Source organism: Vombatus ursinus, unplaced genomic scaffold, assembly GCF_900497805.2.
Source record: "Vombatus ursinus unplaced genomic scaffold, bare-nosed wombat genome assembly UNPS02009173.1, whole genome shotgun sequence".
Lineage (NCBI taxonomy): Eukaryota > Metazoa > Chordata > Mammalia > Diprotodontia > Vombatidae > Vombatus > Vombatus ursinus.
The window spans coordinates 1817619-1838512 of NW_020948951.1; the positions used below are offsets into that span (position 1 = coordinate 1817619).

Genomic DNA, 20894 nt, shown 5'->3' on the forward strand with positions numbered 1-20894 from the left:
ATTTAAGCATAATAACACAGGAAAAATTAAAGGAGAGAGAGACTGAATTGACGCAGAGATCGCTTACATGGGCAACTCAAGGGCAGAAATAGCAGAAATAGGATGGTAAAAATCACGTCCCTCTTTGGGCCTGGATGCTCCGAGAGATAGCTAGGCATTTCCTGGGTATGGTCAGCACCAGGCCCAGTTAGCCACTTAAGAGATGACCTTTGATGATAATGGTGCCACTATTCCCCGTCCTACCCAATCTCTGGAGTTCCCTTTACTTACTTCCTCCTCCGATGCCTCCTCTCCTTATCTTCTCTCTTGAGGTCACTGTCATAGGTAGACTGAGCAGCATGGCGGTGTCTCCGCCGCCGGTCCCCGTCTGGAGGCTCATTCTCCCCATCACCTCCTCGGCTGGGCCGGCTCCCTTCACGGTGGCGATACCGCCGCTCTGACTTATTGCCGTCTTCAGTGCCCTCCTCACCCGGTCGCCGATGGGCCCGGTGTCTCCGAGGCTCCCGATCACCCTCCCCTGTCCGAGGAGAGCCACTCCGGCTCTCTTTGCCGCCCCCCTGCCGATGCTGATGCCTCCGATGGGGGTCCCCTGGTTTGTTCCGGTCTGGCTCTCCCTCCCGAAAGCCGCGCTCCTGGTTCCCGTCACGCTCCTTGGTTTGATACTCTGGCTCCCTCCCATAGGACCCTTCGTGGTTCAGGTCAGCCTCTTTGCTGCCGCTCCTCTGCCTCCGAGGTTCCAGACCCCCCGAATCAGCCCGCTCGTAACCTCCGCGTGTCCTGTCGTAGTAACGGGCCTGTTTCCTGAGGAAGTCTTCAGCACGCTGCTGGCTGAGCCGCTGATCCATGGAGGGGTCACTAGGCCTACTCTTGTTTGTGTTATTGTTGCGGTTTTCCTGTGGGTCCACCACCAGGGGCCTGTCCAGGTGAGTCTTAATGTCGGGCCTCATGTGTCGGCCATAGGAGACCTTCCACCTCTCCTCAGGACCCAGCTCGTTGTAGAGAGCCTCCCGGCTGGCCAGAAGGTTCTGTTTTCGCATCTCGCTTGTCCTCTGCTCCCACACTGACTTGGAGGATTTTTGGTTTTTCTGCTGTTCTTTCCTGGAATGGAACCATGGGGGCATGAAAGGAGAAAACATTCACCCTGATTCTGAACAGGAAGGCAGCGGTTTTAGCTCAGTTGGATAGGAGTCTTTCCTGCTCTTAAAATGCTCCAAAGAAGATTTTCCCACCTCCCTTGGCATCCTCCTTGGTTCAAAACTCTTGCCCTCTGGTAACAGTTTTTCCCAGTCATCTCTGCCTTGTTAGGGAAAATCCTCACACAGGCAAAGAAGAGCTTGTCCCGATGCTCCCTTCCCCACACAGGGGCAAAGGCTCCCCCAAGCCCCTAAGAGATGGTCAGTATTAAGGAGATAACGGGTCTGCTTGCTTGACAACAAAGGGTCGGCCACAGGAAGCCGCCCTCCCTAATCCTCCCGCCGAACAGAGGGGTTCTGGGCAGCCTCGTGCATGCTCTAGCCCGGGGGATGGAAACAGTCAGGCCCTGGGTCCCTGGGCCTCTTGACAAGGCTCCCCTGGATGGGTGGCACTTACATGGCTATTGACATGTTGGCCGCAGACAGAGGACTCACTTCGGCCACTTCCTTTGCTTTTTGTAAGGCAAGCTTCTGGTTGGCTGCCTCTTCCTCCTCTTGCTCATCCTAAAGGGCACACATGTTCCCCATTCACAAACCACGCACAGAGGCCTGGGGTCCTGGCTTTTGACCCTAGCATGGACTGGTGATTGCTAACAGCTCTGTTCTAAAACCTGCCCCCCCTCCCCGAATCTCCCCAGCTGGGATCTGGCCTGGCCTCTGCCTGGAGTGGCCAGTGAGCAGCCGGGGCACAGCTGTCAAAGACTTTGCTCCCTCCTCCTTCCTGGTTTCCTGCCCCTCAGGTCTCTGAATCCCCAAAGCCAGCCCCACATGCATGGGGAATAAACCCCACCTCTCCCGCCCACCCCCATGTGCACAGGGCTCCTCCCATAGCTTCCTCCGCAGCCCATGGCATGCAGTGCTCATGACTCCCCACACAGAGCCCCAAGGAGAGAGCCCACTGGTCCACAGTAGCCCCACGGCCCACAGCATGCAGTGCTCACAGCTCCCCATGCAGGGACACAGGGAGGAAGCTCGCTGGTCCACGCGTGGCATGCAGTGCACAGAGCTCCCGCAGAAAGACACGAGGAAGGAGCCCATGGGTCCGCAGGGGCATGGATGGAGCTCTCTCTGGGGGAGGGGAAGATTGAGAGGGAAGGGCAAGCCAGGAAAAGTTTCACTGCTGCTGGCCTTCCCTGGGGGGGTCACCAGCTGGACAGACTCAGAGAGAAGGAAGTTGGAAAAGGGGGCGTAAAAAAGACATTAAAAAAATACATACATAAAAAGACGTTTTGGACTTTTAATCCATCTTCAGCCTCCATGCAGCCCCTTATTTGTAAAACAGAAAACAAAAAGAAAGAAAGAAATGGACAGAACAAACCCCACCGATAGAGTCATCATGCTACTCCAATGCACCTTCCTTAGCCAGACACAGCTCTTTGTGATAAGGAAGCAAAGTTACCACCTAGGAAACAGCCGGACCAGGACATTCCTTGTCAGCTACAACAAGGAGGTGGAGAAGAGTCAGCCAGTCTTTGGCTAATGGGCTTCCCCTTTCCCTCTGCATGGGACCTCTCAGGCTAAGGATCACGGCACTGCCGTCCTTCCCTGTTTGAGCTCCCTGGCAGAAGCACCTGAGGATCAAGGACATGAGGTCGAAAGGAACGACCCTCAGCTCTAGGACCCGTCTCCCAGGCCTTTCCAAAGCTGGGTGCCCTGGCTCCCTGGCAGGTGGAGGGTCTCCTCTTTTCTGGTCTGATCTACAATATGGTTCATCAGAACGAAGGAGAGGAGGCTGGCTACTACTCCAAGCCATCCCCAAGTGGGTGTGACTCTCTGGAGAAACCCTGATGGATGGTTTTCAAGCTTGAAATTGAAGATGGATGGAAGGATCCACAGTGCTCCCCTCTCTCTGCCCTGCTACTCTAGACGACCCACTATTAGTGGAAGACTTTTTTTCTTACCTTAAGCCTAACTCTGCCTCTCTGGAACTTCTACCCATCATTCCTAGTTCTGACCTTTGAGATCAGCCAGAACAAATCTAATCACTTGACAACCCTTCAAATATTTGAAGACAGTTACCATGTCTCTTTCCTTCCCCCCACAGGTCTTTTCTTTTCCAAGCTAAACATCCCCTAGGGAGTTGACCCCCTTGGAACCAGACTTCCTAACCTGATTCAGCCATCTGCATTCTCTGCAGAAGGGGCAATGGGCCTCTCTCAATGGAATTTTCCAATTTCAATTGACTTAGCAGAGACACAACTATATCCAAATTTAAATTCAATTCCACAAACATCTATTAAGTGTCTACTGTGCATCAGACACTGTGCTGGATGCTGGGGACAAAGACAAGAGTGAAACAGTCCCTGTCCTCAGGAAGCTTATGTTCTATTTTAGGGCACAGTCACTGTCCTAAGGAAGCTTACATTCTATTTTAGGGCACACCAGAAGTAAATATGAGGTACTTTAAGGAAGGAGTGAGTGCTAATAACCTGGGGATTCAGAGAAGGCTACACAGAGAACCTTGTGCCTGAAGGAAGAGAATAAGGATTCCAAGGCAGTGAGGAGGAAGTGTATTCCAGGCATCGGTGTGGGCAAATAACGGAGTCAGGAGATGGCATATGAAGCTCAGAGGAACAGCTAATAGTCTAGTTAGGCTGGAATATAGGCTCTGATGGGGTGGGGAGCAGGAGTAAAAATGGAATAAGACTGTAAAAGTATGTTGGTGCTAGATTGGGGATGGCTTAAAATGCCAGGCCAAGGAGTTTTTATTTTATTCTAGAGGCAATGGGAAATCGTCAAGGGTTTTTGAACAGGAGAGTGGCATGATCAGACTAGATTATTTTGGCAGCTGTGTGAAGGGTGGATTGAAGAGGGGAAGACAATAGAGGCCAGAAGACCAATTTAAATAATCCAGGTAAGAGGTCATTGAGATTTGAAATAGGGTGGTGGTCTTATGATAGGAGAGATGGGAGATGGTAGAGCTGATGAGATTTGGTAACTTATCTTTGTCATCTTGCCTCACTGTGGCTATTCCTCAAGGCTTTGCCCTGGGTCTTCTTCTATCTCCCTTGGCGATCTCATCTACTTCCATGGGCTAAGTTATCATGTCTAAGTAGATGATTTCCAGACCTATATATCTAGGCCTAGTGTCTCCTTTGAGCCCTAGTCCAGCATCTTTAACCACTTAATGTGTATTTAGAATTAGATGTCTTTGTTGTTGAGTCATTTTTCAGTTGTATCTGACTCTTCATGACCCCATTTGCGGTTTTATTGGCAAAGATACTGGATTGGTTTGCCATTTCCTTCTCCAGCTTATTTTACAGATGAGGAAACTGGTTGCGTGACTTGTCCAAGGTCACACAGCTAGTAAGTACCTGAGGCCAGATTTGAACTTATGAAGATGAGTTTTCCTATCTTCAGGCCCAGTGATCTATCCACTGTGCCACCTAGCTGCCCTGGAATTTGATGTCCTATGGCATTTCAAACCCAATATGTCCAGAACAGAACTTATTTTTTTTTCTTTCTTTCTCAATCATGGTTAAGTGACTGGCCCAAGGTCACACAACTAGTAAGTGTCAGAGGCCAGATTTGGACTCAGATCCTTTGACTCCAGGGCTGGTGCTCTATCCACTGTGCCATCTTGCTGCCCCTAGAAATTATTGTCTTTCCCCCCGAACTTTCCCTTCTTCTGAACTTTCCTATTACTGTTGATGGCATCACCATCTTTCTAGTCTTGCACATTTGGAACCTCAGTTTCCTCTTCAATCCCTCATTCTCTCTCACCCTTATATCCAATCAGGTGTCAGATCTTGTCACTTTTTATTATCCCTACAATCTCTCATATAAGTCCCTTCTTTTCATTCATATAGCTGTAACCCTAGCTCAAGCCCTCATCATATCTCTCCTCTACTACTGCAATAGCCTTCAAATTGGTCACCCTGCCTCAAGTCTCTCCCCACTTTGATCTCTCCTCCATTCAGCTGCCAAAGAGATTTTCCTGAAGTGGAGGTCTGACCATGTCACCCTCTTGTTCAATAAACATCAATCGCTCCCTATTATTTTTCAGGATCAAATATAAAATCCTCTTCTTGACATTTAAGACTCTTTATGACCTGGTTCCCTTCTACCTTTCCAGATTTCTCATATTTACTGACTTCTATGCACTCAACAGGATGGTGATACCAACTTACACGCTGTTCTTTGTACAGGACTCTTCATCTCCTATGTCTGTGCTTCTGTGCTAGCTGGCATCCCCCAGGCCTGGAATGCTCTGCCTCCTTCCTTCTGCCTCCTGACATCATTGGCCTCCTCCAAGACCCAGTTCAAACCTCACTTTCTGTGGGGTGCTTTTTTGGTACTCTCAGACACAGAGTGAGATTACATTACCTCTAAGATTACATTCCTTTTTTTCCTGTATGTATCTTGTCTGCACCCATTTATTTCCATGCAGGCTCCTCCATTAGTGTGTAAGCTTTTTGAAGGTTTTGTCTTTTTTGGGGTGGTATTCCCAGCCCACAGCTCAGTGCCTTTCACTTAGTAAGCACTTACTAAATTTTTGTTGGTGATTGACTGGATGTGCTGGGGGAGAAAAAGGGGAAGAGTCCAGAATTATTCAGATTATGAATCCTCAGGTAGTGCCCTAAACAGAAACAAGGATATTTGGAAGGGGGCAGGGATAGGGCAAAAGATAAGGAGTTTCATTTTGGACATGTTGAGTTTGAGATCAATCAATAAATATTTATGAAATGGCTATACTGAAGATCTAGGTAGTTGGTAATATGGGTCTGGAGCTCAGGAGAGAGATTAGGGACAAATATATTTGAGAATCATCTGTGCCAAGATAATAATTAAGCTCACAGCAAAAGTGCAGATCATCAAGGGAGAAAATATAGAGAAAGAATGGGAAAAGACCTAGGACAGAGTTTGGGGGAACACTCATGCCTAGGTGACCATAAACGGATGGGTCCAACAAAAAATATTAAGAGGGGGCAGCTAGGTGGTGCAGTGAATAGAGTATCAACCCTGGAGTCAGGAGGACCTGAGTTCAAATCTGGCCTCAGGCACTTGACATATACTAGCTGTGTGACCCTGGGCAAGTCATTTAACCACAATTGCCTCATCAAAAAAATATTAAGAAGAAGCCGTCAGATACATAGAATCAATGTCAAAGAAATCAAGAGAAGGCAGAGTTAATTAGTAAAAGGGGTTTGGACAATGACAATGGTGTTAAAAGTTGCAGAGTATTCAAACAGGATAAGGAATGAGAAAAGGCCATTGGATATGGCAGTTATGAGATTTTTAGTAATTTTTGAGAGAGCAGTGTTAGTATAGTAGTAGGTTTGGAAGCCAGATTGCAAGGGGGTAGAGAAAGGAGAAGCTGGTGAGGATGTGAAAACAATAGGTATGGAAGATTGGGAATTGAGCAGTGAAAAGGAGAAGAGATATTGAATATTAGCCTGATGGGATGAGAGGAGAAAGTACCTTTTTTTTTTTAAGATGGAGGAGACCTGAGCATATCTGTAGGCAGTAAGAAGTTTTTAGTAGTAGATGGGGAGAGATGAGAGGGGAGGAAAGAGAGAGGGAGAGAGAGAAAGAGAGAGAGAGAGAGAGAGAGAGAGAGAGAGAGAGAGAGAGAGAGAGAGAGAGACAGAGAGAGAGAGAGAGAGACAGAGAGAGAGACAGAGAGAGAGACAGAGAGAACCCTTTTATTTGCCAAAGCTGGCTCCTCTAGTCATGATCCCATACATCCCATCTTCTCTGGGAACTTATCCATTCATTCATTCTTTCTCTACCTCCCCATATTCTGTTTCTGTCTCTCTCCTTTCTCTCTGTCTCTCCTCTGTTTCTGTCTCTCTCCTCTCTGTCCTTCTCTCTGTCTCTCCCCCTCCCTCCCTCCTTCTCTCTGTCTCTCTCCCTCTCCTTCTCCCTCTCCCTCTGTGTCTCTCTCTGTTTCTTTGTCTCTCTCCTCTCTCTTTCTCTGTCTCTCTCTCTTCCTCTGTCTCTCTGTCTCTCTCTTCTCTCTATCTTTCTCTCTGTCTCCTCTGTCTTTCTCTCTGTCTCTCTCCCTCTCCCTCTGTGTCTCTCTGTTTATTTGTCTCTCTCCTCTATCTTTTTCTTTGTCTCTCTCCTCTGTGTGTCTGTCTGTCTCTGTCTTCTGTCTCTCTCTGTGTGTCTCTGTCTACCTCTGACTGAAACAAAGGAAAAGGGAATGGATAAGAGAATGGAGTAGAGGAGGTGAGGAAGTTCACTATGGACAGCAGCCTGGAGGAGACAAGATCACCTGCTGGGGGGAGAATGGAAGGCGGCGTATGTTGGAATAGCCATTGTGGGAAGTATGATAAAGAATCTAAGAAAGACAAGACAGTTGTGCAGCTGAAAGGGCCCATTTGAGATGAGAAAAACATGAATTTGTGGTGGATCTAGTTAGCATGCATGCATGACTCTTTCCAGCAGCTTTTGGCAGCACTGAACTAGGAGCAGGGAAGGCAGATGGTGGGGGCAGCCCAGGATTGGAGGGATTCAAAGGTGAAGGGCTATGCATAATTGGATTGGTTAATTATGTGATTTACACTGTGAAGTGATGAGAGTGAGGCCAGAGCAGGGGTGATGTATCAGGAGAACGCAAATTACTGGGGGTGGGGTTTAGGGGATAGTAGCAAAGACAAAGTATAGGTTTAGAAGAAGTGAGGCAGAAGAGTTGGAAGGGCAAGCCCACCAAAATGCTCATCCCCAGGCACATATTCTTGGATCTTTTTGTGAGCTCATGGTAAAGGCTCTTCCTGCACTAAGTCACCTCTCAGCAAACAGAGCCTCAAGTGTACAGTGTAGACAGCCTACTTCTAACCCACAGTCAGGTCAGGCTCTGTCTATTAGCCAGATGTGATCAAATATTCCAAGAATCCTGGGGGTTCCTTTCACTCCAGATCAGTGCTAGGCTTCAAAATCTCTCTCCCTCCTTTGCTGCATAAAGGGTAGCTTCCTTATCTGGCTGGCTCCAGGGGTGTCTTCGAGATTTCCAGGAGCCATGGGGGTACATTAAGGAATGAAAAGTTTTTTTGGGGGGATATTTCTCCTTCACTCCCCCTCTGGGGTACCTCTGAGTGAAACTCTATTGCAAGCCTCTTGAGGACAAGGGACTGGAGCCTTTTTTACTCTATAGTTCTCCTAGCACTTTGCATATAGTAGGTCAAGGTGCTTGTTGAATGAATGAGGCTCCCAGGCAGTCCAGTAGCTAGAAAAATCAGGGCTAGCTTTTAGGGCAGAGACAGGGCACAGTTCACAACCACTGGAAAACTGCTTAGACAATTCAGTAGCCCAAGACCAGAGCAGGAAGCAATAACTGCCTGAAAGACCATTTGGGGTGAGCAATTGAAGAGTCATTGATTTTGTATCTAAACTAAGCTTTTTTTTTCATATATTTAGTCATTTTTCAGTCATGTCCAACTCTTTGTGACTCCATTTGGGGTTTTCTTGGCAAAGATACTGGAGCGGTTTGTCATTTCTTTCTCTAGCTCATTTTACAGATGAGGAAACTGAGGCAAGCAGGGTTAAGTGACTTGCCCAGGGTCAGACAGCTAGTGAGTGTCTAAGGCTGGATCTGAACTTGTGAAGATGAGACTTCCCTGATTCCAAGTCCAGTGCTCTATCCACTGCACCACCATCTCCTCAAACCTGTATGCCTTTAAGTGATACTAAAGCAAGACTGTATCTTCTGGGTACATTATCAACTCACAGGTTTTGGAAGGGGTCGCCTAACATGACGTAGGGAGAGAGGGATGCTAGCCCAGGATGTAAGATCTTCTATGAAAGATAGAAAATCTATCTCTTTAGAGCTGGAAGGGACTTCACCATCCTTTTCATTGTAAAGATGCGGAAGTGGAAACAGAGAAGGGAAGTGACTTGCTCAGGGTCACACAGGTGGTAAATAGCAGAGCCAGGATTCAAACCAACCTAAGTCTCCTGACTCCAAATCTTCATTGTCCTGCTTCTTTATCTACAAATTCCAGGCAGACCGAGAAATCATACTCAAGACTCCAATCTCTAACATATTTCCATTTTTATGGTGCCTACTATGTGCTAGGCACTGTGTGAAGCGCTTTATAAAATTATCTCATTTGATCCTTGCAACAACCCTTGGAGGAGGTGGGGATCCGTTATTATTCCCATGTTACGGTTTAGGAAATCGAGGCAAACAAAAATCAAGTGACTAGCTTAAGGTCACACAGCTAATAAGTTTCTAATGCCATATTTGAACTCAGGTCTTCTTAACTCCTCAGTCCATTATGAAGGCCCAGAACTTGTCTGATGAGAATATAGGCAAGGCATATATAGACCAGCCTCATGGGCTCAAGTCTAATCCACATCCACCTAGGGCCTGCCTCCCTCTCACCCTCTAGTCTATGGAGGTTGGGGTGCCTATGGCTAGCTGGTTTCTTAACTGGGACCTTCCCAGCTGAGATCATATTTGTAAACCACTTAACACAGTGCCTGGCACATAGTAGGTGCTTAATAAATTCATGTTTCCTTCTTTCCTTCTTTCTTTCCTTTCTTCCTCTCTTCTTTCCCTCCTTTCTTCCTTGGGATCTAGAAGACACATTCTGATCCTGCACACTACAAAGTTTTGGTGCTCCCATCCCCGTAGGCTCCCCTTCCACTAGGTTGTCCTGATCAGGCATGAGCAGGTGGTAACTTTGCCAGAGAAACATTCTCCCACCGCCTCCACCTTAGTGAGCTCCTGGGCGTTGGCCAGGTTATCCACCGCGATAGCCAAGAATACGTTCAGTAGGGTATCTGGGGAGCCAGGCGTCAAGGAAAGAGCCAGAGCCAGTCCAAGCACAAGGAAGAGACGTTGGAGGCCACTGAATCCAACCCCTTCATTTTATAGACTAGGAAACTGAGTCTAAGAGAGGCTAAAGTGACTTGCTCAGGGTCACAACTTCAAAGTGTCTGAGGCAGGATTTGAACTCAGGTCTTCCCGATTCCAAGTCCAGCAATCCATTCATTAATGATTAATAATAGTAATAATAATAGTAACTAACATTTATATAGTGCTTTAAGGTTATCTCATTGGATCCTCACAACAACCCTGGCAAGTAGGTGCTACTATTATCCCCATTTTCCCTAGATGAGAAAACTGAGGCAGACAGTGTTTAAGTGACTTGCCCAAAGTTACACAGCTAAGAAGTGTCTCAGGAAGGATTTGAACTCAGGTACTGCTGACTCCAAGTCCCCCATGCCATATTCTGCCTCCTCTTGGCTGGTTATATATACATTTATTCACATCCTCCAGGCCCCACTATAACCTGTATACATAGACCCTCCCCGCCCCAGTCTCCCCACTTTCTTTCTCTCCCCCCACATCATCAGGTCCTCCAAAGGATACAGTTCCCAAAGAGTGTCAGCACAATGAAATAGATGGAGAACACCATGCCGCCTTTGACACCCCCTTGAGATTTGATCCCATCATACATCACCTCATTCCAGTCTTCTCCAGTCAAGATCTGAAAAAAATCCAAAAAGATGAAATCAATGCCCTTCTCAGCTCCATGGCCAGAGGGGTCTTCTCTGTAGACTCAGACACTCAGCTGTTATGGTGGGACAAGCAAATGCCTATCCTAAAGGCCATGTCTGGCCTCAGTTGCCTTGTGAAGAATGCTGTTCAGAATCCTGGCTCAAATTTTTGCTTGGAGAAAAATGTATCAAGAGTGCTGCCTACGTGTGGGCTCAGGTCACTATTCTCTTGCCCTCTCTTCTAGATCCAAATTCTTAAAGCTCGAACTGATAAATAGCAATATGTATAGAGTGGTTTTACATACAATTGTATATACATACATACATATTAGTGTCTAATGGTAGCCATCCCTAGGGAGGGGAGGTGGGAAGAAAGAAAAGGAAAAAAAGAAAGTTACATGATAACTATTATATATTTAAAATGAATAGCAAGTTGTTAATAAATTTGCAGTTTCATCTTTTTAAAAAAATTCTACTGTTAAGGAAATTCTTGTGTTATTTCATAAATTAAAATATAATATATTTGAAAGGTTTAAAAAAAAAAGCTAGGTACAGGATTTTCTGAGCCTCTTTTATTTCAGGGCCCTGGATTGGGAATAAGGACACTTGGATTCTAGTCAGGGTGTGATGCAAATGTTTAAAACCAGTTCTTTGAAAATAAAAATGTGCCCATGACATACTTTTAAGTTTAATCTGAATTATTAACATATCCCCCATTAATTTCTTGGGTCTAGACAATCAATAAAACAATAAATCAAGCCCTGATTTTTAATGTTTACTAACTACTGAGGTGTAAATGCTCACACTGAAAATTTAACAATGGGCTCATCTGGTGCTAGAACACTCCCAGCTGTAGTTCTGTGTGACATGGGGCAAGGTGCTTAATTTCTCTAGGATTCAGGTGTTCCTGCTATGAAATGTCAATGACAGCAACCCTATCTCAGTTTCTCTAGCTTCCTTCAAGATTCAGCCAAAATCCCACCTTCTCCAGAAGACCTTTCCTGGTCCCTCCAGCGGCTCTAGTGCCTTCTTCTTTCAGATTACCTTCCATCTACTCTGTGTAAAGCTTGTATGACCCAAATGTTTACCTTTTTTCTTCCCCATTAGAATGGGAGCTCCCCTGAAGACAGGGAGCTGTTTGTGATTTTCTTGGTACTCCTAGGACTTACTATAGTCCTTGGTACATGAGAAATAAATGCTCAGTAAAAGCCTGTTGACTGACTTAGTACTAATAACAGCACACAGGCAGCACTTTATGGCATACTAAATGCTTTGCATACACATACACACATGTATATATATATATATATATATATACACACACACATACACACATTATATATATATATATATATGAAATGTATCTACCTAGCTAGCTAGCTAGCTATCATCTTGTTAGATCTACTAACAACCCTATGGAGTAGGCATCATTATTCTCATTTCACAGATGAGGAAACTGACACTCTCCCAAAGGCAAGGCTTTGGTCAGAAGCTACTTAGGCTCTGAGCACCACATGTAGGTCCCCTGGCTCTGTCTCTACTGTGTGCCCCAGGCCCTCAAAGCTTAAGAAGGGGAGCAGGCAAGAATTATTATTTTGACTCAGACCAGTGACAGGGAAGGGAGAGAACACGGAAGGGGGAAAGGAGAAGGGAAAGGTAAGGAAGGAGAGAAAGAATGAAGGCGAGGGATGAGAAGATGAAGGAGAGAGTGAGGGAAAGGTGAAGGTGAGGATAGGGAGAAGGGAGAGGAAGGGGAAGAGGAGAGAAGAGGAGAGGGACATGCTGAGGTTGAGGTCCATTTCCTCCAGGAGAGGAAATGAAAGGAGGGGGAGGGGAAGGGCAAGGGGAAGGAGAGGAAGAGGAAGAGGGGTTTAATCTCCAGTCAGTTCTCTGAAGCGCCTTCCAGTATCTTAGCTACCCTCACTAAGTGACTAAAAAGCCAACTCCACAATTACAGTAATACATAGGCTTCTAGACTTCATCAAAGAGGGCTGAGGGGGCAGGGTAGAAGCCATACCTGAAATACTGTCATTATTGCTGCTGGAAAAGTGTCAAAATTGGTAGGAGGCGTTCCATCATCAAAATTGAACCTGTGCAAGACAAAAACTAACATTGTTTCTATGCCCCGAAGCTCCCCAAGGCTTTTCCCGCCAATTTGCAGCAATGACACCAGGACCCCAGGAGGAAAATTTTCAAAATGGCCCAAAAGGGGAAGGGAGGTGGGGTAGGGGAAAGGTGGCAGTTCTGCTCCAATGGGACGTGATGGAACAAAGCCAATGATGGGGTTTCGGAAAAGGGCAGATCTGAACAGGTGCTACAAGGAGGTGGACATCAGGATGCTGAGCACTTACTGGCCTCCAAAGAGCTGCATTCCCAAAAGGGCAAACACAACGATGAAAAGGAAGAGAAGGAACAACAAACTGATGATGGATTTCATGGAGTTCAGGAGAGACACGACCAGGTTCCTGAGAGAAGCCCAGTATCTACCAGCAGAAGACATAGTTACTGATGGTTACTCCTGGCCAGGCAAGTCAGGTAGGGGACAATGGGAGAACAGCTCAGATGCCAGCTTCCTGCTTTGTGGCACCCCCCCCCCCCCCAACATCAGTGGCCATACAGACCCCTGTTCCACTCCTAACCCCCATGTCCTGCCATGACTGGTTACTGGTAAGTGTTTGGAGAGAGGTCTGGTGGTAAGGCCTGCTATCCTTTCCTCCCACCTCCCACTTGGGATGTCAGGGGAGCCAGGAACAGAGAGGACTTACTTTGTGACTTTGAAAATACGCAATAACCTGAGAGCTCGTAGCACACTGATCCCGAAGGATGTTCCAGGTTTCACCACAGCCCAGATCACCTCAAAAATGCTCCCGATGATAACCTGGAGCAAAAAGCAGCTAGTTGGATACCCAGTGGCAGTTTCCTCTATTACTCCCCCTCCACGCCGCCATTTTCCTATGGTGGAAATGCCCCATAGCAATTTCTTTCTGTGGTCCCTGACTATAATGGCACTAAAAGACCTTCATCTTCTGTAGCACCAGCAAGGTCTGGAACAATGAATAGTCTCTCTTCTCCCCAAGAAGGCTTGGGGAGGAAGGCACTACTTCAATTTCCAGGACTGCCTTATGCTTTTCAAAGGGCCTTTGCTTTGCTTCTCTATTGGCAACGTAGAAGGTTACACTCTGGACTTTGGAGGGACAGTTTCTTGCTGCCCTCTGGAGAGGTGGAGAAATTGCTAGTGGAACTTACTCCCAGCCTCCATCTCCTACCTCTACAGCCCCCAGCTGGTTCTAGGCAAGGCCGAACAGGTAGCTCTCTCCAGAACTTACCCCACAGTCAAAGCAGTTGAAGGAGGAGTGGAAGTAAGGCCTCGTCCCAAGCCCATACATTTTTATAAACATTTCGGACATAAAGAGTCCTAAGAAAATGAATTCTGCATAGTCTGGAAGTGAGTGAGAAGGGAAACAGAAAAAAGCATTAGCCTTTGGGGTCTCCAGGGAAGAATCCTAAAGACTTTTACCCTCAGTCCCAATCTTGAACTTGGTGTTTCATAGGCATCTGGCCTGGTTGGTGACTCATTGTGTAAATGCCATGTTTTTCTGGGCCTCATTTTTCCCTCTGGGAAAGGGGAAGTATAATTTCTCATGTCCCCATTCATCCAGAACAGTCTCAGGAGGAGCAAAAATAAGCACATCTCATGAAAAGGTCTAGCTGGGGCTCTGAGCTAGGTCTTTGTGACTTTCTGTAGGTTGCAGTTTTATTTATTCCCCCCCCCCTTTTTTTTTGTTGGTGAAGAAATCAGGATTAAGTGACTTGCCCAGGGTTACACAGCTAGTGTCTGTGTCAAGTGTGTGAGGCCGGACTTGAACTCAGGTCCTCCTGACTCCAGGGCCAGTGCTCTATCCACTGCGCCACCTAGCTGCCCCAAGGAGGTTACATTCTAATGGGGGAAACTACCCACAGAGGGGACCGGTGCTCGAGAAGGGGCATTTTGGTCCAGAAAGTTATAGGGATGGTGAGCTGAGGTCCTAGTCTGGCATATGCAATTCAGGAAAAATGGTGGCATTGATTCCATCATGATCATAGAACCATGATGGTTATAGAACTGAAAGAGTGCGGGGAAGTTGAGCAGGACGAAAAATTACACATGTGCAGCTCCAGTGAAGTGTCTGCATAGCAGGCTGTGGAAGTGCTCGTGGGAGGGGAGGAAGTGAAGCATGATGGGACTCTAAGCCCTTTGTGTTATGGGCAAGAGAAGGAAAGTAAATGACTTGCCCACAGTCATGCACCAAGATGAAGGCAGTCCTGGCCCTAGAGCTCAGGTCCTCTAATTCTGAGGTCTAGGGCTCTTTCTCTTGTACCCCAGGTCCATCTCCAGGCCTCTCCAAACCAGGACAAACAAAACCACTGCCTGGGGACAGCAACAGAGGAGCATTCTACTAACTCAGAAGTTAGAGGCAGGACGTACAGATCCTCATTCCTGAGGAGCCTTCAGGGAGGCTGAATGTAATTACTTAAGTTGGAACTGGGTCAGGGCCCTCTTCTTTCCAAGCTTCCTATACCAAGCCAATAGGGAACGGTGAAATTACAGGGGATGGGGAGGGGTGGTGGTATAGCTAAATGACACCCTTTCCATTAACTCTCTCTGCTCCCTGTGCTCACCCTGTCCACTGGGTCAACTCTTCTCCCTCCCTAGGCTGAGGTAACCCAGGTCTGAAAGGCGGGTCTTATGAACCTAGAACCTACCAGTCTACACTCATTTTAGCCAGGCTTGGAAGGGAAGCTGAGGGAAAACAGCAGCTCCAAGACAAAAGCTGGAGGAGACTCCTTAGAAACCAAAGTCAATAGTCCCCTCCTCATCCAGGGCCTTGGACTGATTTCTTCTCCGAGGGCAGGGCTGGATTAACTTTCTTTTTTCCCCCACATCTCTTACTCTGGTTTGGATTTCAAGTGCTTAGGAATTGCAGGATAGCCCAGAGCTCTTTATTTTACTCTTGGTCAGAGGTTTCCCCACCTTTAACATCTTTCCTTTTCTTGAGCATGCCTGGGTTCCTCTGTCTGCTAGGTCCTGGGATGGAGAGGCCCATAGGCTCTCTATCTTCATTCACTGAGAAGGGCAACATTCCTGGACTGCTGATGCAGCCTTTGGCTGCCGCAGCATCTAAACATCCTGGGCCTAACTCAGGACCCTGCTGGGCACAGACCAGGGGTTCTGCAGGGAAGACTTTCCCAGACTGAGCCCAAGGCATTGATATTCAAAAGGGAAATTAAAAATTGAACAAGGGGTTCAAAGGAAGAAGAGAAAGGCAGAGAGAGACACACAAGAGATTAGCGGAAGAAATACTAAAAATAGAGGTCATCTCTCTCCCCCTACTCTTATTCTCTTTGGTATCATCACCCAGCCTCTCACTTTAGAATACTGGATGACACCTAGAACTAGGGAACTCAACCTTAGAGGCATCTAGTTCAACCCTTTCCTTTTTACAGATATTATATATAAAGTGCTATAGCTATTGTTGTTATAGTTGAGGAAACTAAGATCTACTAAAGTCTGTGACTTGCCCAAGGTAACAGAGCAAGAAATCTGGGACTTGTCCCTGGGCCCTTCAGATTTTGAATCGTAGTTCAGGTCTTATTCCACGATGTTGTGGGGGGAAGGAAATGGGTGGTGGAAGTGGTTAGAGACCTTCCCAGGCTGATACAAAACATAGGGCAACAGAGCAGAGAGAAGAAGGAAATCCAGCTGTGCTGGGCTTCAGCGTGGATCACTATCGCTTCTAAACAATATTGTTACTAGTCAGAGGAGTAGGAGATGTGGTAGTAAGAGTGACAATGGTAACTGCAGAAAAAACTAGAAGAATAGACTTAATCAATAAACAAGCATTAAGTACCTACTATATGCCAGACACACACACACACACACACACAAAAGAATGAACAGTGGTATAGTAACAATAGATAATGTTTATATAGCTCACTAAGGTTTGCAAAGTGCTTTAAAAATATCTCGTTTAGGGGCAGCTAGGTGGCACAGTGCATAGAGCACTGGCCCTGCAGACAGGAGGACCTGAGTTCAGATATGACCTGACTTCAGACACTTAGTAACTGTGTGACCCTGGGCAAGTCACTTATCCCCAATTGCCTCACCGCCCCCAAAATTTCATTTGATCCTCACAGCAACCCTAGTGGGTAGGTGCTATTATGATCTTCATTTTACAGATGAGGAAACTGAGGCAGACACCCTATCCACTGCACCACTCAGCTGCCTAATTGTAAAAAAACAACATGGAGAATGATCCACTCATGAAGAAGCCAACGAGGGAAAGAGTGAGGGACTTTAAAGAAAACACAAAGAAGAGGAATGCATAGGTGGAAGAGAAGGAATTTTAGAAGAAAAAGCAAGAGGTCCCACTCACAGAGGAAGTCAGATAGCCAATCTGGCTGGTCGTAGTGAACTATAGCAACACACAGCGTGTTGAGTGCTACCAGACTGAGAACTGTCCAGTAGAAGGCCTGAGTTTTGACCATGCGGCGGATATAGAAGCGCATTCTCCTCTCCTTTTTATGAAAAAAAGTCGAGTTCTCCAGCTTGGCACTTTTAATACTGGCTCGGGCGAAGGGAGAACCTGCCAAGGGGAGAAAGGAAAATGTCAGGCTAGTCTCAGCAGGCCCTTCCTGCAGAGGAAACCAATCCATAACTCAGCCCAGGGTGAGGCCGGGGGCCAGAGAGTCAATTAGCCTCTCCAGCAAACCCACCAGCCTCAGGGAATATTAATGCGCGCCCCCCACCCCCAAGCCTCTTCCACTCTGCAACTGGGACTCTTACAGGAAGGAGATTTCCCTGAAATTAATGGCATAAAAAACAAACAATTATATCTTATAACATCAATAATGACACCGTGCGTTTATGTCTCCTGAGGCCATTTGCTCGCCTACTTAGTTGGGGACTGAGTCTGACTCTCTGCCTCCCCCCACAAACTGCAGGGGTTTCTGTGTCATGGCAGCTGTCCTTTGGCACAGCTGCCTGGGATGAGGTGGAGGTGGGAGTTGGGGGTGGGGGGTCAGAGAGACAGGCATCAGCTAAGGGCACACACTGAGTGAAGGCAAAAGGTAATCCTGCGTATAGGATTTTGGGTAGGGTTTCAGGAGCCCGGATATAGATATGGATGGCCTAAGAAGGAGGGACCTTAGTTTGACAGACCTCTGTTTGACTTTGGAAACAATACCATCTGCCTAGCAGCCACAACACAGTGAATGCTTTGGGAACAAGCAGCTATGATCAACAAGCATATTTATTTTCCTAAAGCTCTGAATTAATGGTCTGGACTCTTGTAATGCTGCTCAAGTCCTTTGCTGAGTAGTCTAAGGGCAAAGGAGCACCAACAGAAAAAAAAAATAATGATGCTACTGTGAAGAGTTCATAAAAAAAAATTAAGACAAGACGATTTCAGAGACTCTGATTTCAGCTCTGGGACCTATATGAGGACACCAACTCCTAAAGCTAAGTAAGTCAGGTCAGCCAAAGACTCTGAGAAACAACCAAAGCAGGGCTTGATGAGCTCGGGTCCAGTGGGAGACTACAAAGTTGGGAGCTCTTTAAAGAGAACTGGAATTCAGGGCTGGAGGCTGGAGAACTAAGAGCAGGAGACCTCATCCAACCTTGTGAAGGAGGGTGAAAAGAAGAGGAGGATTCCTGCCTTGGGCTCCCCAATCTTTTCTTAGCCTTGAACCGCCTTTTGAGCTCCAGACCTTTATCTCAATTGCCCTCTGACATCCAATTTGTCCCAAACCAAATTTATGTGTCATCCACCCCGCAAACAAACTCTTCTTGGTCTAGACTTTCCTATTTTTCTTAACATTCCTTCATTCATTCAAGAAATAATCATTAGGTGCCTACTATGTGTAAGGCAATGTAATAATTATTTACATTTATATGGTATGTATAATATATACAATATACACACACATATATATATACACACATACACACACATATATAGTCTGATTTATCATCACAACCTTCTGAGACAAACAGGGCAAGTATTATGCCCATTTTACACATGAGGCTCAGAGAATTTAGATAATTCACCTGAGTTCATAAAATGAGTAAATAAAAGAAGTTGCACTGGAACCCAGGTCTTCTGAAACTTTATCCAATGATCTTTCCTGTACCCCATAGTGTTTCTCTTCTTGTTAGTAGTACTATTACTATGGTATTATACTATACTATACTATACTATAGTATTATATTAGTATTACTAATATAGTATACTGTTACTATAGTATTATACCATAATATACTATAGTATAGTACTACAGTACAGAATAATAGTATTATTCCCTCAGTCATCCAGGTTCAAAGTCTCAATCATCTTCCTGCTCCCTTGTTCCCTCATGATCAATGTTAGGAAGTCTGCAATGGGTCTCCCCCTCCCTTTAGCTCTGACTATCCCAGACAAACTCATGGGGGTTGGGAAAGAAACTAATGAGCTGGAATGAAACAGGGAGTTGGGAGGGGGGAGCTTTATGGAGAGCATGTCAATAAGCCAAGTGGGTGAGGGAAGTCATTTGTGTGCTTTCAGGATGGTCTAAATGGCTGGGGGAAATAAACAGGAATCACCAGACACTAGCTGCTGCCTGTATTTGTAGATATCTCATCTCCCTGGTTAGATTTACTGTTAGCACCTCCCTGATTAAATTTGTTGTCAATTCTTTGAAGGCAGAGCCAACATCACATATCTTTGTATCATCCACAGCACCTGATCCCGAATAGATACCCGGTCAACATTTGTTGACTAAATCTATTCACGTCTCTATATTACTGACTAAGGATTTATTTTCAATCTCGTTTTCTCAGTTGTGCTCTGCCAAAGAACTTCCAACCCTTCCCTCCTTTCTCTCTCTATGTCTCCCTGAGGATTCCTCCTCCTTCTCCATCCCAAGTCTCACAGAATCACAGAACCTCAGGTAGAAGACACTCCAGAAGTTACCAAGCTTAACCCAAACCTGAATAAGAATTTCTTCTACATACTTTGCTAAGTCAATCATCCAGTCTCTAATGGAAGACCTTTAGTGAGGAAGAACCAATTAACTCTTAACATAGCCTATTCCATTTTTTTAAACTCTGAAAATTAAAAACATTTTAAACTATTAGAAAAGTTTTCCTTATGTGGAGCTGAAATTTGCATCTTTGTAATTCCCAGTTCTGACTTCTGGGGCCAAGAAAAATACATTTCAAAAAAAAAAAAGAAAAAAAATACATTTCATCCTTCATCCATTTGACAGCCCTTCTCATACCTGAAGATGGTTACTGAGGTCCTGCTAAGTCTTTTTTTAAACATTTATTTATTTTTAATCTTCAACACTCACTTTCACAAGATTTTGAGTTCCAAATTTTCTCCCTCTCTCACCCCTCCCTCCACCCCAAGATGGCATGCATTCTGAATACCCCTTTCCTTAATCTGCCCTCCTGTCTACCTCTCCCCTCCTTCTCATCCCCTTCCCCTTCGAGCTTCTTGTAGAGGTCCTGCTAAGTCTTGTCCTGCCCAAGGGTATCATCCTCAGTTCACCTAGAATGCTGTAGTATGGTCTGGTTTCCCCTCTCTAGCCTGGCTTCCCACCTCTGGAAAGACTCTAGTTTGTCAATATCCTCTCTAAAACATGATGTCTCCAACTGGCCAAGACACAGTTCAGAAGGTCTATCACCTCCCTTGCTTTGGGCTCTGTGCCCCTTCAAATATAGCCTAAGATCTTTTTTCATATCAGTGTCCCAAAGAATGCAAAACTTAGACCACCTGTTTCTGAGAGGCTGGAGGAAGGGGAAGGTACTATGAGGAAAAGTGCTGTATTCTCTTGACCCCTCCATTCTCCTAGCCATGCCTCCTGTGAGAGAAAAAACTCACCCACAGAGGCCATATCAGCCAGCTGATCCTCGGCTTCTTCGGGGTTGAGCAGGTCTGTCTTGCTTTTCTTTATGGTGGCTCTCCGCAGAGCTCCAACAATAGGAACATGGCAAGAGAAAAAGACATTACCCTTGTTGTCCCAGCCTTGGCACTCTCTCCTAGAAATTGCTGTTCATGAAGTTTGAGGTTGGGTGAACAGGGAACTTTGTTAGGGAAATGGCTTCTGCCCTGTTCCCTCCAGCACTTTGGCTGGGGAGCCAAAGAAAGAGCTGGGGATCCCCACCTAAGCATATGGGCCCAGCCCCAGAAGTGAGTTTCAGAATTATAGACACTCTGAGTTGAAAGGGACCCC

At 46.1% G+C, this 20894-nt stretch overlaps 1 protein-coding gene across 1 annotated transcript in view; it reads right to left on the minus strand.

The window, feature by feature from the left end:
* The window catches only part of CACNA1A (calcium voltage-gated channel subunit alpha1 A), a 134721-nt gene that overhangs the window by 88230 nt on the left and 25597 nt on the right, over window positions 1-20894 (minus strand). The window contains exons 8-17 of the mRNA XM_027851278.1: window positions 20543-20638; window positions 17057-17266; window positions 13970-14082; window positions 13409-13521; window positions 12995-13126; window positions 12661-12733; window positions 10516-10633; window positions 9856-9923; window positions 1591-1697; window positions 271-1098 (exon numbers count right to left, since the gene is read on the minus strand). Of these exons, the coding sequence (XP_027707079.1) occupies window positions 271-1098; window positions 1591-1697; window positions 9856-9923; window positions 10516-10633; window positions 12661-12733; window positions 12995-13126; window positions 13409-13521; window positions 13970-14082; window positions 17057-17266; window positions 20543-20638 (1858 nt within the window). The remainder of the gene's footprint in view (window positions 1-270; window positions 1099-1590; window positions 1698-9855; window positions 9924-10515; window positions 10634-12660; window positions 12734-12994; window positions 13127-13408; window positions 13522-13969; window positions 14083-17056; window positions 17267-20542; window positions 20639-20894) is intronic.